The sequence below is a fragment of the Rhinatrema bivittatum genome, chromosome 3 (assembly GCF_901001135.1).
Source record: "Rhinatrema bivittatum chromosome 3, aRhiBiv1.1, whole genome shotgun sequence".
NCBI classification, from domain to species: domain Eukaryota; kingdom Metazoa; phylum Chordata; class Amphibia; order Gymnophiona; family Rhinatrematidae; genus Rhinatrema; species Rhinatrema bivittatum.
Window position 1 is genome coordinate 199,770,598 of NC_042617.1, and position 17,018 is coordinate 199,787,615.

General features: G+C 39.9%; 1 protein-coding gene across 1 annotated transcript in view; it reads left to right on the forward strand.

Annotated features, from left to right (window-relative positions):
- Nucleotides 1-16,717, forward strand: part of SFT2D1 (SFT2 domain containing 1) — a 64,546-nt gene extending 47,829 nt beyond the window's left edge. The window contains exons 6-8 of the mRNA XM_029594113.1: nucleotides 5,870-5,928; nucleotides 12,407-12,436; nucleotides 16,074-16,717. Of these exons, the coding sequence (XP_029449973.1) occupies nucleotides 5,870-5,928; nucleotides 12,407-12,436; nucleotides 16,074-16,113 (129 nt within the window). The 3' untranslated portion in view covers nucleotides 16,114-16,717. The remainder of the gene's footprint in view (nucleotides 1-5,869; nucleotides 5,929-12,406; nucleotides 12,437-16,073) is intronic.
- Nucleotides 16,718-17,018: the final 301 nt, after the last annotated feature.

A 17,018-nucleotide genomic window follows, 5' to 3' on the forward strand; every position in this document is an offset into this window, starting at 1 on the left:
ATTAAGGGGCCTGTGTACTAAGCATTTTTTTCCCATAACCACAAAGTGGGTAACACATTTTAGTATATCTAGCCCTAGATTAGTTCAGTAATAAGTTATTTTTTGTTTGACCTTTATTTCCATATCTTCAATATTAAAACACATTAACTTGGCCAAAATATATTTTTGTTAAACATCTTTAACTGGGGACGTCAGTTACTCTCTTGTAGCACTACAGACCTTTTCTGAGAAATAAAAATAGAATTTAAAACTAAATTTTGAAAATATAGCACCTTTCAGTGACCTTTTTTTATCTTTAATTTTTCCACCAATTTTTATTTCCCCTGAAGGATGTACAGCAACAGTCAGCAGAGGCAGCATCTGCAACTGTTTAACCTAGCCCATAAAAGGTGGGCTACTTTTTAAGTCTTCCTTTCTTTTCCCCTTTTCTGTCATTTGAGGTGCATACCCGGGTGGCACCAGGGCCCCTTTCCAGCTCTGAAAGATGGAAGGAGACCATTATTCAGTACCATTCTTTATGGCCTAGACACACACACACACATGCTAAATGGACTTCTGCAGAATAACCATTATGATTTTTGAGCACTTTTTAAATATTTCCCTATTTTCTTTTCTTTACACTGCATTATTAATGTAAACAATGTGTTGCTATGAAAATGTTAAGAAACCACAAGAGAACATATTCTGTTTGAAAATTCTGTATCTGTTGAGTAGGAAAGACTCCTGGTGCTTGTAAGCTATCTTTTCCTAGCACCCAGACAGATGAATTCGGGACCAGTGGGTTATGCATCTCTACCAGCAGATGGAGATGGAGAAAACTGATGTCATAGTATATATAGTTCGGCAATGACATCAGCCTGCCAGTATTCTCTTGTCTCCAGCAGATGGTGGAGGTGCATCTCCCTATGTGGATTGCTTCAAATTTTAGAAGGAGAAATAAAAGGAGATTTATTTTTGCCCTGCTCTCCTGCGGTGATACCAAATGGTCCCTCCCCCAATTGAGAATTCCTGAGGTGATTTCCATGATCACTCAGATGAGTGCCTTAGTCCGGTAGCTGGTTTTCTCAGCTGGTGTGGACTTAGTTGTTTAAAACATCTGAAAAGCAGCGGGTGCAGGAAGCCGAGCATGGTGGTAATGGTATATGCTCTCTCTCCCCTCATCCAGGAAAGGCTGAGCTCAGGTAAGGTTTAAAAAAAAAAATAGGAGAAAGACAGAGTAGAAGGGTTGTTTGTAAGGCCTTCACCTTCCTCTGGTCTTTGTGTTCGGCGCTCTGTTCTGACATTTGTTCCTGCTCCCAAGGGAAGTTAAGGGACTTGGGCATCCTGGTGACTTTTTTCTGTGGGCTGTGGCAGCGTTTTCGCACGCTTTTTTCTGCACATTAGGCTGCCCTCTTCAGGACTGTTGTTGCATCTGTGTGTGTGTGGTTGTGTGTCCCAAGTTGTGCGCACAGTCTGGGACACATTGGTTGTGTGCTTATGTTTGGAGCGGTGGAAGTGTGCCTAGTTTTGCGGTGCCCAAATTTTGTGTGCCTAAATATTTACAGTGTGAATTCAGCTGGGCACACACCGTCAATTATCTGCTAAGCATACTGACAGACTAAGAAACCTAAGTGCCTTTCTCTCTGTGCTGCCTGTCATATTCGTGCATCTCAGCTTGGAGTACCCTCTATCTTGTGCCAGTGCTGCTTAGAGGCTCAGGGAGAATTATCTTCCTCTGAATTTACTAAGCCTGGTTCTTTCCAACCTGATGATGGCCTGGGTAAGGGCATATCAGGAGGGGCGCCTGACCTTGGAACTCCCTTAACTGGTTCGTCGGTGGGGAAGGTAGCTCAGTGGGTACTACACAGGTGCCTTCTGGTTTTGGCATGGATCCTTCTGCCTTTTCTTGGGTAGAATTTTTTTCAAGGATTGCAGTCTTCTTCAGCTGCAGTCCTCTGCCCCGTCCAATCCTGTCAGTGTCAGGTGGTGAACTCTCACTTGCCTGGTACTACTGTTAAGTGCCGAAGTACACCTAGATTAGCAGCAGGTCCTCCCCAATAGGAATCTGGATGGAACTGATGATGAGGCCGATCTTGACTCTCTGGAGTATGGTGAAATTCCTCTGGGACTGGAACCATATAGGACTGACTATGTTGCAGTTCTTTCATAGAGATGAGCTACCGGCTCTGATTTCCCAGACGTTGAAGATGCTGGGAGTATCTGGGGCAGATTCCATGTCTGAGTCAAAGAAAAATCCCATTTTAGTTTCTTTGCTTAAAGCCTCTTGATTTTTCCCTGTTAGGGAGACCATTCAAAATTGAAGCAGTGGCAATGACCTTGCAGATGGCTTCTTGTTGTTCCATGGTGACTTGTTCTTGTTTACTTCTCTCTCAGGAGGTTGATGACTCTGGAGTGAAATCCAGGGCAGTTATGAGCCAGCAGCTGCAGGCTGCGATTTAGTCCGCATCTCAGCCAGAGGGGTGGCTTTGGTAATAGCAGCCAGGTGTCAGCTATGGCTGAGAAATTTTTCAGCCGATGTGACTTCCAAGGCTAGTCTTACGAAATTGCCGTTTAAAGGCTCACTCTTGTTTGGGAGCGAGTTGAGAAACTGGCCAGTAAGCGGGGTGAATTCCCAGTTCCTCGGTTACCAGAAAATAAGCAGATGCCGTGCTCCTTTGGCATGAGGGGTTGTACCAGGTATTCCAAGCATTTTCGATCCTACAGAGGAGTGAACTTTCAGGGGACTCAACCTTTCGTTAGGTCTCAGTCCTTTTGTCCAAGACATCCTATGCAGGGTGTGGGTTCAGGTAGTGGAACCTCCTGAGCCTCCCAATGAAGGTTTGCTGACCCACCCCTGGGAATAGGAGATAAGGGGGCGCCTGTCTCTCTTTTATCAGAGGTAGATCGAAATCACATTGGATCAATTGGTCCTGGAGGTGATACGAGAAGGATATGTGCTGGAGTTTCTTAGTGTTCCTCAGGACGTATTCCTGGTGTCTCCCTGCCACTCTCCACAGAAGAAGCAGACAGTGGAATGTACATTGTCAAGGCTCCTCAGTCTGAGGGCTGTGATCCCAGTGCCCACGTCTCAATAAAATATGGGTCGACATTCCATTTCTAGACCTTCTGGTGACTTCTCGCAATGCGAAAGTTCCTCAATTCTTCAGTCACAGGAGAGATGCGAAGTCCTTGGGTATCCATGCTCTTATGGAGGACAAGCTGCTGTATGCGTTTCCTCTATGGCCCATGTTGGGCAAAATAGTTCATAGGGTTGAGGGTCACAGAGGGATGATGCTTTAGGTGGCACTAGATTGGCCCAGGAGACCATGATATGTGGATCTGCAACGGCTCCTGGTAGACTCCCCCCTCTGATTTCCGGCGCACAGGAATCTGTTGTGGCAGGGATCTGTTCTTCACAAAAATCCAACTTGGTTTTGTCTTACGGTATGGCCCTTGAGAGGGCTCGCTTGCTGAAGCATGGATATTGTACTGCAGTGATTGCCACCCTGCTACAAGCAAGAAAGTTCTCCAATTTCTTAGGATATGTTTGGGTTTGGTGAGTGTTTGAGACTTGGTTTGGAGATCGAGGGGTGCTTCCTCATTCAGTTAAGATCCCATTTACAGGTTTTACAGGGATTGAATAAAGGGTTGGCCCTTAATTCCTTGAAGGTACAGAGTAGCGGCTCTTGCTTGTTTCAGGGGTCAGGTGAATAGTGAATCCTTATCAACTCATCCAGATGTGGCCCGTTTCTTGAAAGGAGTGAAACATCTTCATCCCCCCAAGTGATTAACAGTATCCTTGTAGAGTCTTAATCTGGTCTTGGATTTCTTGGCGGGCCCTGTGTTTTGACTATTGCTAACCTTTCCTTGCGGTTACTGACCTTGAAAACAGTGTTCCTTATGGCGATTTGTTCTGCACTTCGAATATCTGAGCTGCAGGCCTGGTCTTGCCGGGAACCATTCCTTTAAGTGACTACAGGGGTGATACAGCTGCGTAGTGTTCCTTCCTTTTTGCAAAAAATGATCATCAAGGTCTTAACACCCTAAACATAATTCCTCAAAATCCTCCAAGAAACCTACGCTCTAATAACTCAGGTTACCTAAACATTCCCCCTATCAAAGATGCGCATCTGGCAACCACAAGAGAAAGAGCCTTTTCAGTTGCCTCACCTAAACTTTGGAACACCCTACCTAAATTCCTGAGAACCCAACACGACCTAAAAACATTCAAAAAAGACCTAAAAACACTAATGTTCCGCAAATTCTACATTGACCTTCAGACGTCTGATCATCCCAACTCTCAACTGAACTCTCAGTTGTAAACCTCTTAATGCATTCTCTTCACCCTGAACCTGCATACCCTCCTCATCCAACCTAATAATGCTCTCTGGACTTGATATGCTTATTTCTGATATTGTTCAAATTGTTTTTACTGTTGCACAACTGCTAAGAAAATGTATAAAGTTCACATTGCTTTTCTGTTACACAACTGCTAAGAAAAATGTATGCTTTTGTAAACCGTTGTGATGGCTCTACCGAATGACGGTATATAAAACTCAACAAATAAATAAATAAAAAGTGGTCTCAGATTTTCACTTGAATTAGTCCATTTCCCTGCCATCTCTGGATAGGGAAAGAGATGCAGAGGAATATTGCCTGTTGTGATCCTTGGATGTCAAGAGACATGTCATGAGGTATCTGGATGTTTCTAAACCTTTCCGTAATATGGATCACCTGTTTGCCTTTCACAGTGGAAGTAAATAGGTCAAGCCGGCTTCGCAGGCTACATTAGCTCACTGGATTAAGGAGGTAGTCACGGCCATGTATGTAGATGCTGAAAATCAGTTACTTAGGTTAGGGCTCAGTCCACTAGGGCTCAGGCAGTGTCATGGGTGGAAGCTAGATTGTCTCCCATCGACATTTGCCGAGCTGCGATCTGGTTCTCCTTACACACTTTTTCCAGGTATTATCATCTGGATGTGCAGGCCCGGGATGCAGCCTTTGTACATGTGGTTTTGACAGGACAGCAGATAGCCTCCTGCCCTACTTGGGAGTAGCTTGGGTACATCCCAGTGGTCCTGAATTCATCTGTCTGGGCACTAGGAAATGAGAAATTACTATATACCTAATAATTTCCTTTTCTTTATACCAGACAGATGAATTTAGCTTCCCACCCTTGGCTGCCAAATGATTGTGTTATAGTCTTCTTGCTTGGCTGCATGTTCCAGGAGTTTACTGGTAAGTATTATTCCAGTCCCTAAGATAGTGTTAATGCATTCCTTGTCTGAGCTCAGTGTTTCCTGTTGGCTGAGTACTGAAATGGTTTTCTGTTATTAATGAAGTTTTTGGCTAGTCTGTCCATAGTTTCCATCTACTGGTAGGGGTGCATAACTCACTGGTCCTGAATTCATCTCTCTGATCTAAGGAAATTATCAGGTAAGTAGTAATTTCTCAGTTTGCCTGTTCCTCCTTTCCATTCCTCCATTTTTTTAAATCATGTTTGAGGTGTCTATCCTATTTTCTAGTGATTCATTTTCTTAGAGTAAAAGCATTCAGCTTTTATTTGACTATGCCCTCTGTGTTTTTTCACTTTGTCTCCATCCCTGGGGTCTAGAATTGTTCTTGTGTTTATACTTAAGCTATAAATACATCAGAATCACACGACATGAAATCAACTAGCATTATAATTGTTGAAGTGGCTTTCTAGAAGGTGTTTCTCCTAAAACCTCAAATGCCTGCTTCTCTTCTGGGTGGAAGAAAAAGCCAGATAGAAAATGAATGTTTTTGTTGATTTTATGAAAATTTGTAACTGCATTTTAAAAGGTGCTATTTTAAGCAGAACTAATATGTTAAAAATTGGAGTAATTGATTGCCTTTGGGATAATTTCAGTGGGGCAAGAAAGGATTGGCCATTCTTTTCTGCATACTACAGTTTGTGGCAATGACCTGGTAAGTCCTGAATATGTGTTTTTGTTTTTGATCTGAAATTCTGTCTTGGGATATTGGCCTTGGTGCTGTAATTACATAAATTCACCTTGTTCTACCGACTTCCCTCTTATAGAAGAAACATTTTAAATAGAAGGGTATCTGTTTTGTTCAAAGTATTGGTAGAATTCCATAAGGTATTTTGGAGGCAATGTTGACATTGCATGGAGTGGAGGGAGGTGAAAAGTAATTAAACCTTCATTCAGGGTACAAGCCTACGGGGTTGCAGAGGGAACTGTGGTGTGTGATCTGGCTGGGGACTGTTTCTGTAATGACAAACAGGCCGATACAGTACAGTGCGCTCCGGCAGAGCACACTATTAACCCGCGTTTGGACGCGCGTTTTCAACGCGCTAGCTTTACCCCTTATTCAGTAAGGGATAATAGCGTGTCGAAAACGCGCATCCAACTCCCCCGAAACTAATAGCGCCTGCAACATGCAAATGCATGTTGATGGCCCTATTAGTTATTCCCGCGTGATACAGAAAGTAAAATGTGCAGCCAAGCCGTACATTTTACTTTCAGAAATTAGCGCCTACCCAAAGGTAGGCGTTAATTTCTCTCGGCACCGGGAAAGTGTACAGAAAAGCAGTAAAAACTGCTTTTCTGTGCACCCTCCGACTTAATATCATGGTGATATTGTTGGAGTCCCAAAAGTAAAAAATAATTAAAAAAAAATAAAAATTTAAAATCAGCACACGGGTTAAAAACCGGATGCTCAATTTTGCCGGCATCCGGTTTCCGAACGCGTGGCTGTCAGCGGGTTTGAGAACCGACGCCGGCAAAATTGAGCGTCCGCTGACAGCCGCTGCTCCTGTTCAAAAAGAGGCGCTAGGGACATGCTAGTGTCCCTAGCGCCTCTTTTTACTGCGGACCCTAATTTGAATAATTTTATTTACTGAATCACGCACACAGGAGAATGGCCTGTGCGCGCTCCGAGAGAGCGGGCACTCTCCGGCGATTTTTACTGTATCGGCCTGTGTGTGAGAAGGGAGGAAATTGGATTAAAAATGGAGAGAGGAAGATCTCAGATAGTTGTGAATGAATGCTTGTGGCCTCTTATCACCAAAGGCTAATTGTGAGGTAAGCTGGAAGCCCAAAGGAGCAGCAGTGAATTGTTGGACCAAATTCAGGTATATTGTAAACATATAACAAAAAGGTGCCTTTCTTTATCCTTCAGAGCAAATTCTCATTCCCTCAGTCAGAATTCTGCTGATGTCTACAGTTAAGAGTCTGCCTTATAAGAATAACAGGAAAATGAAGGAGTCATTCAGTATCCTCCATATGCACATAATTGTATAAACAGCCTGGGTTTATTTTCCTCATGGTGTTATTCCATCTTGACTGAAACACTAAAGGGATTTGACAACTTGAAATCCAGTGAGGGAGAAGTAGATCTAGAAATGTGAAAGGGAGTGTAAGGAGATATTAGCCTTTTGCTCCCAAGAGTTCACAATGAAGAGCTTATAAAATTAGAATGGATTGGATCCCCTACCACATTGCATAGAGCTCTGGTGAACATGACTTCTCACATGCTGTGAGGATATCCTGACTCACACGGATTTTGGGAAGATCTATATATTTTGACAACTCACCCATCATTTAACACGGCCCATGCACTGCTGACAGCAGTTCTTTTTCTGATGTGGAATAAGAAAACAGTTTGGATTTTCTTTTTCAATGGCTTGAAAAATAGACTTGAAGAGGATAGCTTTCAAAGCTGCACACACATGCACATGTACTCATGTAGATGGATGTGTGCAAACTTTATAATCTGCGCGCAAACGATATGCTCAGGTTATAAAATTTGAGTACATATTCGTGCAAATTTAAATTTATCTGGTTAAGTAGGGGCTTTGCCACTACTTAGCTGGATAAGTCTGAAAAGCAATACTTGTCTAAGTATCATTATTCAGACTTATCCAGCTAAGTAAAATAGCTGGATAAATCTTAAGAAGCTTCTTATCCAGCTACGTTAAGATAGCCAGATACATCACATAGAAATATGATAGCAGAAAAAGACCGTATGGCCCAGCCAGTCTGCTCACCCGTCCAATTAATTTAGAATTATAATTCTCATCACTTCCTTAGAGATTCCCAGTATTTATCTCATGTTTTTTAAAATTCAGATACTGTTTTTGTCTTCACCACTTACACTGGGAGGCTGTTCCACACATTCACCATCCTCTCTGTAAAGAAATATTTCCTAAGATTAATTCTGAGTCTACCCCCTTTCGACCTCATCTCATGACCCCTCATTTTCCATTGAAAAAGGCTCACTACCTGTGCATGGAAACCTTTGAGATATTTGAACGTCTTTATTATATCTCCCCTATCTTGCCTTTCCTCTAGGGTATACATGTTTAGATCTTTCTGTCTCCATATGGTTTAGAACGAAGACCAATGACCATTTCATTAGCCAACCTCAGGACCAACTCCATTCTTTTTTTTTTATCCTTTTGAAGGTGCGGTCTCCAGAATTGTACACAGTATTCCAAGTGATATATTATCCCTGTATAGATCCCCTGGTGAGCCAAACATTTTTCTGGCTTTTACCATCACTTTATCCACCTGTTTGGTCACCTTAAAATCATCAGATACAATTACCCGCAAATCCTGCTTTTCTAGAGCTTAGAAGAATTTCACCTCCACTACTGTTCATTTTCTTTTGGTTTATGCATCCTAATTGCATTACTCTGCATATTTTAGCATTAAATCTTAGCTGCCAGACCTTAGGCCATTCCTCGAGCTTCGCCAGATCCCTCCTCATATTTTGCACTCTTTCCTGGCTGTCTACCCTGTTACAGATTTTGGTATCATCAGCAAAAAGATAAACCTTTCCCAACAACCCTTCCATTGTGTTGCTCACAAAAATGTTGAAAAGAACCAGTCCAAGGACCCCGATCCCTGTGGCACATTTTAAGACTTATCTGGCTAAGTAGCATTTTTTTAATAGACTTATCTGGCTGACACTGGGAAGAGGGGTGGAGGTTGGTATATGGTAGGGGGGGTGCACTATCAGGTGTATGTGTGTGTGTGGGGTGGGGGGGGGGGGGGGCTGCTTTCGCCCAGGGTGTCATTTGCCCTAGATCCAGTTCAGGGCATATTGGAAGTTTGAAAGGACTGAGATAAAACTGAAATGGCAGAGAACAATGAAAGAAGAAATGTAAGGAATGCTCACCCAAAGACACTTAGAAACTATTGTTAGTTTTGCTTAGAATTTTGTTATATGTATATTTATCTTATATAGCTAATTCAGTTCAGCTGATTGACTTTGTCTTTGAGAGAAGTGTGGGCTAATGACATTGTTAATACATCCAATCAGAGGATCTGGAGAGTGACCTTAGTGGGAGATAGTCTGCTAACACAGATCTATAAAGTGCCCACAATAGAAAGCAAAGTTTTAATTTGGAGTTTAAGTGCTTACTTTCTAATCAGCTTATTTTCATCATTGTTTGTTTATTAAAGGCTTTTCTAACTGAAAAGTTCAAAACAAGTTCCAGTGTTGGATTTACAGATTTGGTAAAACATTGTAGATTACAGTGGTTAATACTATAAAAGTAACACCAAGATAGGAGTCATGGGAGAGTTTGATTACTCAGGCATAGGGTATAAAGAAAAACTTTGGTTACATAGGGAACATTTATAGTTACAGGTTACTCATTCAAGATACCAGGCACTATTTCTAATTAGTTTAGCCATATCATACCTAATAATAGAGTATTTTAAAACTGCTTTAAATTTTTTTTTGTTTGTTTCAGAAAATCAATCTATGTGGATTAGAGATAAGGGAAACAAAAATGTCTTCATATGCTTAAAATGCAACTCAAACTCAGTAGATCAGCATGATTCTACTATGTAGAGATTTCTGCTAGGAAAAAAATGGAGATTCTGATTTTATTTCCAGTGTATAAATGCAGTTTTCATCATCAATTGATAGAATATTAATGAGGGTTATTCTGTCAGAGGTTCTCATGAAATTATAAATGATTTAACAGAAACTAGATACAACAAAACCATTTGCATAGCATAAGCTTTCTCTTTTAAATTGGTTCAGGACTTTTTAATATTGATATCTAGAGATAAACAGTAAACCTTTTTAGATTGATAACATGACTGCTGTCATTAAATCAGAGAAACACATCATCAGTATAATAGTAATTAGCTAGCAAGTTCAGGGCCAGGACTCTGCTTCCTGGTCTGGCAGAGGATGCTGCAGAGGATGCAACAGAGACGAATGAAGGCTCTGAGTGCTGTAGCTCAGTGAAGGCCAGTTCTGGTTGATCTGTGATTGAGATATGCAATGTCAGCTGGATGAAAAGACTGCAGAGCAGAGCATTAACTGCCAACTAGGGCACGTGAAATATCTTATTTCTTAAAGAAACATAAATGCACTTGTTATGAAGAGGGTGGTTCTTAAAGGAGGAATACAATGCTGGTTTTTTTTTTAAATTCAGTCTAACAGATTACAGATTGGTTTGACTGTTCCCATACTCAAGACTTCACTTGATAACATATTGTATGCCACATCGCTAGAAAGATTTGTTTTGATATTTGCAATTTTAGTGGTGTTGGATGGGCCTATTGCTGTTGTATCCAGTTAAACTGAGGATACCTTTCAAACTATGCGCAGTGGCTTATACCCACATATATGGTTGTGCATAGATCTATGATAGTATTGTATAACCCACGTACCATAAAATATATTTATCTTTTTGACGATGATACCAAAATTTATAATAGGGTAGACAGCCAGGAAGGAGTGGAAAACATGAGGCAGGATCTAGTGAAGCTTGAGAAATGGTCTAAGGTCTGGCAGCTAAGATTTAATGCTAAAAATTGCAAAGTATTGTATTTAGGGTGCAGAAACCCAGCTAGTCCACTTTGTTGGAGGGGATGTGGGCTTTTGGCTTCCTATGTTACATATGTGATGGGAATGTATACAGGCTATTACCAGCTTCACTTTGGAATTAACAGCTTCTTTACATTTGGGAGATAGGGGTCTCATGATTGGAACAGGAAATTAAATTACTTATTATAAACTTCATGCATCATCATTGCATATTTCTGGAAATCCATTCCATGTCTTAATCATTGAAGATATTTTGTAGCTGAAATTGTGCTTATGGAAAGGATATCTTTTGTTCTTAAGGATAAGTTGGAGGGATATGTATGAGACTATACAAGGGGTTTATTGGTCATGGAGATGCTCTCTCATATAATTCAGATCTGAGTTTCATTTATATGTAGTATTAACCTTCATATTTTTTTAAATTATATTTTAGTTTATTTTAAATTTAAAATTATATATTTTATGAGCTATTCATCATATGCTTTTGATTTTTTATAATATAAAATACCCTGCTGTTGAGAATCATATATTGCCTTAAAATAAAAAGATATTTATAAAAAAAAAATTAGTCAGGCAAAGATTAATGGGAATTCACAGTTAAAATCTCCTAGTTTGAATGTGATGAGTAGGGAGTTGAATGAATGCGTATTAAGTGCCAGACGAAAGATGTGTGGAAACAGTAAAAGTGTAGGGTGCTAAGGTATAGTAAAGGGATTTCTGATGAGGACAATGAAATAACACAAAGGAAGCTTTTGCTTTACAATCCTATATTATAGCTAATGTTGATATTCATCATTATATCCCACTCCTCTAGAACCTCAATAAAATTTAGCACACATCAACCAACTAAAACATGTTTGAAAAAAGAAAAAAAAAAAGGGACTTGTGAAATGCAAGTTTCTCCAGTGAGAGATGAATATCTATGAGCCCAATAATCAGCAGTATGGGGAGTGGACAAGTTATCCAGATATGTGGCTGAAGTTAGCCAGATAATTTGTCTGGGATATTCAGTGGAGCACTGCCAATTAGGTGCTCTGCTGGATAAAGGCCTAGTTAGCCAGATAAACTTATCCAGCCAACTTTAGGACTGTTTTTTGCCGTGGCCAGACTTAGCCAAATAACTTATCCTCCCCTCCACCCCCAGAATGCCTTCAACTTATCTGGCTAAGTTTTATCCAGCTGACTACTTATCCAAATAGCTGAGAGGTGGTGAGAGCATGGGAATAACCTGTGGTTTGTCTGGTTAAGTTCCGAACTTAGCTGTCAAAACCATTTGAGTATTAACCCTCTATGTATGTAGCATATTTTAGTGTTATTTAAATGCATTAGTAGCTATTTGCTATGTAGCAAACTAAAATGAGGAAGAAATAAAGCAGAGGAGACTCTTTTGGCAGTGCAGGTAGAACACTCACACTCTCACTCAGTCTCCATTGAGCTGCTTCATGTGGATATGATATGAAGAAATTAAAAGTACGCGTTCACAGTGTAAAGGTTTACTGTATGTTTCTTGATTCTGGCCAGCCATAGATGTACTGTAATTTTAAAACATGAAAAATAAGATTTTGTTTTGTTTTTTTTATTTCTTTTTCAGGTATAGTCTGTCATACATTCCCTATGCAAGGTGAGTGCTGCTATCTCTTCTTTAAAGCAGTACTGTCTCCCACAGAACTGTCCAGACAATGTGGCAAAATGTCTTTCCTCATCTTTGTCAAAACTTATTGTGATACCTTTGTTGTTCTGGGGAAGGGAGGATTTAATGGTAGAATGTTTCACTGAGTTCTGAGACTGCCAAGCTTTCTTGCTTATTTTTTTCCTACCTCCTAGGTCTCCCCACCTTTATTGCTCAAGCAATATGTTCTTTTTTTTTTTTTTTTTTTATTTCAAACATTTTTATGCTGCCTATTAGCATTTCTAAGCGGTTAACGGTTTAACATCCATAGAAAGCTAAAATGTAAAATTGTAATCAACTGATAAAAAACATGCCAGGGACTCACTTAAAACATGAAACACAAATATCATAAGCTCATTAGAAAATTGTCTAAAAATTGGCTCTGCAAAGACTTTAATACAGTACCATCATTTAACCTGATAACATAAGATAATACATCATTAAAAACGCAGTCTTGTTAGTGAAGGAGAGTATCATGGCTATAAATTGGGAAAAGATTAGGGGAAATAAATATGTATAAATTGGATCCCCAAAACCTAAGTGGTTTTGTATTGGATTTGAAAAACATGTCTATGAAAGAATTGGATGGATAATGTAACTAGGAGGAATAAAAACATAATCACCACTACTTTTACGACAACAGATTTCTATAGCACTACATGATATAGGCAGCACTGGTCAGAGATACATAAAAGACAGTCCCTGCTCTGTGAGGCTTGCAATCTAGTCAAGACAGAGAAGACAAATAACAGCTTGCGGCAAATCGGGGAAAAGATTTAAAGGCTCAGGGGTGTATTTAATAGGTGTGTTTTAATTGAAGACAGGGACCAATTTATCTAATTTGAGTAAAGCTGTAAGAATTGTCTGTGTTTTGTGGCGCAGTCTATAAAAATAGATTGGATGGGAGAGGGGTAGAACTTTCCACTAAGACAATCGTACTTTACTTACAAACAGGCCGATGCAATACCGCGTACAGCGGCCAGCGTACGGCTCAACACACGATTGGACGCAAGTTTTGGATGCACTTCCATAACCCTCAATGCAGAATAGGGATTAGCGAGTCCAAAACATGGGTCCAATCGAGCTTGTAGCTAATAGCGCTCATCACGTGTAAAGTAGATGAGGCTATTAGCTAATCCCCATGATGCAAAAAATTTCCTGCGCGGCCAATGCACCTTGCAAAGCGGCAAACTTTACGCCAGCCCCGGGCTGGCATAAAGGTCTGCAACGCTCAAAGGATCTTTGTAAAAACCCCAAATTCCTGCTTTCTGTGATCCCTCCTACTAGTATTGTAGTATAGAAAGTGGAATCTGTTTAAAAAAAAAAAAAATACATATATATATATATATATATATATATATATATATATATATATATATATATATATTTAAGAAAAATATTTCTGGGTGCCCTATATACACCCACAATATACACGGTCCAGGCCATGTATATTGTGGGTGTGTATATTGTGCTTGTAGCGGGAGAAAACGGATGCTTGTAATGGCCGTCTGTTTCCTAACCCGTACTGACAGCCACCTTTCCTGGGCACCTGATGCTGAGGAGGTGCTAGGGATGCACAATTTCCCCTATCTCCTCCTTTTCAGCATGGCAGCTAATTAAATATTAAATTGTTTGATTGGAGCATGTTAGGAGAGCGGGCGCTTAATCAAGATCTCCCGTTTTACATGTGCCGATATTGCATAGGCCTGAAAGTGGCAGTGCTAGACAAATTTTAACAGACTTTTGACAACTTATAAGTAAGACACCCAGGTTTTGGTCTGAGGCTGTAATTTTTTGTTTTAGCTATCTACCTTTTCTCCATCCTTTTTCCCCTTTATTTTGCTGCAATAGTTTATACACAAGAGCCAGTGCACCTATGCTCTTATAATTTCAAAATAAGTTGTATCTTTTCTTTTACGTGCTTCCCATGCTAGACTTCTGGTTCTCTGTTTCCACATGAACTTTCCTGCCACTAACCAATTCTTGCTCACACCACTCGTATAGACACTGGTAGATCTGCAGAAATTTCCATGCTTGTATCCAGTTTGTGGAGTGGGTTGGGGATGGCGTGAAAATGCTAACCTTCCTTTCTTTTTCTGTACAGGCGTCTTGCCTGGACGTGCTTCGATACTGCCTTAATTGCTGTCGATTGTGCTTATTTATTTCTGGGCATTTTGTTTGTTTTGGAGAGGGAGTTGAGTTCTAGAAATGAAACACAGATAAAACTTCCTTCAGTTTATCCACAGAAACATATAACCAAGAACTCTGTCTGTAATCCATAGATCTAGTAGTTTTTGTTTTACGAAGATTTATTGTACTAGGAAGTGATGTCCTTTACATAATAGCAATGTTTATGCAACTAACAGAAAAATTATCTCCAATCTCCCCTGTCATTAGGCTTGAAACAGGATTTTCTTTCTTTCTATTCAGTTCTTTGGGGGATGTGATGCAACAGTACATTGTACTGGATAAAGAAATCAGTTGTGACGCTCTTTAAAGGAGTATTTGCCTGGTATAGTTATTCTTGCTAAGGCAATTAAGGCTGTAAAAAAAAAACTGTGATGAGCAGATATGAAAATTTGCATTTGTTTGTCTTCCCTTGCAAATAATTTTCCTTTCAACCAAGGGGGGAGGTGCCTGGAAACAGGTTTGGAAAGTACCTATGTATTAATGTGCCCTGTAGCAATAGTGTCTGTAATCAGAAATGTAGAAGTTTCATTGTAATGTAAGTCACTTTCCAGCAAGTAGTGTTTTTTTTAAATGTAAATAACAGGATAAAAGGCACTTTTGCTAAGATTCTAATCTTTTCAACTCTTATATTTGCCAGTAATAGTACTGAGTAGTATAAAAAATCACACCTCGGTAAAAGTTCTAGCTTGTGCAATCTAAGGGGACTACTTGCATCATCACTGTTTTTGCCTCCTCTGAGCTACTGCTCTTCTTCATCCTGGTGTTTGGTTAAATCCATGTCTTTCACTTGAAGTTGCAATCAGGGATCAGCAGGCATAGAATAAGAATATTTTAAAGAGTATCGAATAATACCAGGCGTGCCAGTCAATTGGTAAAAAAAAAAAAAAAAAAAAAAAAAAAGCTGCCACAAAAATCTGCTGCCAGAGCTGATTGGAATACTAAGCTAATGCATACTGAGCCATCCTGCTGACATTCTGGCGCCTGTGACTGCAATAGCAGCACGGCAGTGTACTGTGCAAGTTAATAAATGTTATTAGTTTAGGGGATTCTGCTTTCTTTTTTTTTTTCTTTCCTCTCCCCTTTTCCCCTCGCTTCAGCCCTGTGTGTTTGACTTGAATATAGAAAAAAAAAATAATGGAGTTATGCTGGGAGTGGAGAATCATAAAAGACCAGTGAGGAGAGGACAGCTCTTATAAAGACTCCAAGGCACTCATTTAGTCATATAGGTAAACAGAATTTAAAGAAAACATGGATTTCAGTCCCAGGTCTTTCTTATTAAAAACAGCACAGGTGCTTCCACAGTAGCTGGTTTTTTGTTTTAATTATTGATAGAAAAATGTTATTTTAAAGTCCCCTGACTTTAATTTTTCTTTCCCCCCACTCTTCCTACCCCCAAAAGGGATGCTGTGATAAAATGCTGCACTTCCTGCCTCAGTTAAGAAGCATCAGTTAAGAAGCATCAGCTGGAGAACACTGGAGGAGGAAAGATACACTTTTATTTTTCCATCACATTTGCTCAGAAAGGTCTATTGTAGATTTCTTAGCAAAGAGCAACACCAGGTGACTGCTTTTTATGATTTTTTTTTTTTCAGGGTGAAACATGGACAGGTTTTTATACAGTGATTGTTTTTTTGTTTGTTTCTTTTTTTAAGATCTCTAAATTCCAGCACTGTGGTGCAACATGTGCTTTATAAGCAGTTTTTCCAAAGACCAAGGCCAATTTTTTTATGATTATACTTGGTAGACATGAAATTCAAACTGTTTCTTAAATATCACTACCGGGGCTGCTCTGGAATGTTTGCACTTGTGAGATGTGGGGAAAGGATGCAGTGAATGGGTTTGGGTTTGAAAGGACTGTGCTTTAAAAAAGCTTACAAAATATTGCTAAAGATAACCTTTTGGTGAAAAAAAAAAAAGGTTGGCTTCTTTGCTACTCTACATATGAGGACATTTTGCAGGACTTCTGTAACCTTGGACTAAGGCAAAATTTATTATACTTAAAATAAATCATTGTTCTGAAATAAATTAAATATTCTAAAGATATCCAGTTGATGTGGACTCTTCTTGTTCCAGGCTGAAAAACATGATACATGTGAAAATGACAGATTTTGGGATGCATTAAGTCTTTTTTAATAATCCTGCTGAAAACAGATGGCCATACTTCAGTTTGTTCCTGTTGTTTTTTCTTTAGTCAGAGGATGAGGTGTACACCCTCATTTCCTGGGGCCAGTAGTTTTTCCAGTACTGAGGGTAACAGAACTAGACTCAGTTCAGACGCTGTCTTCTAGGGTGACAGGGCTTGGGCTAGTGGCATAATTCTGTTTCAGAGTGGTCCGGATTAGTT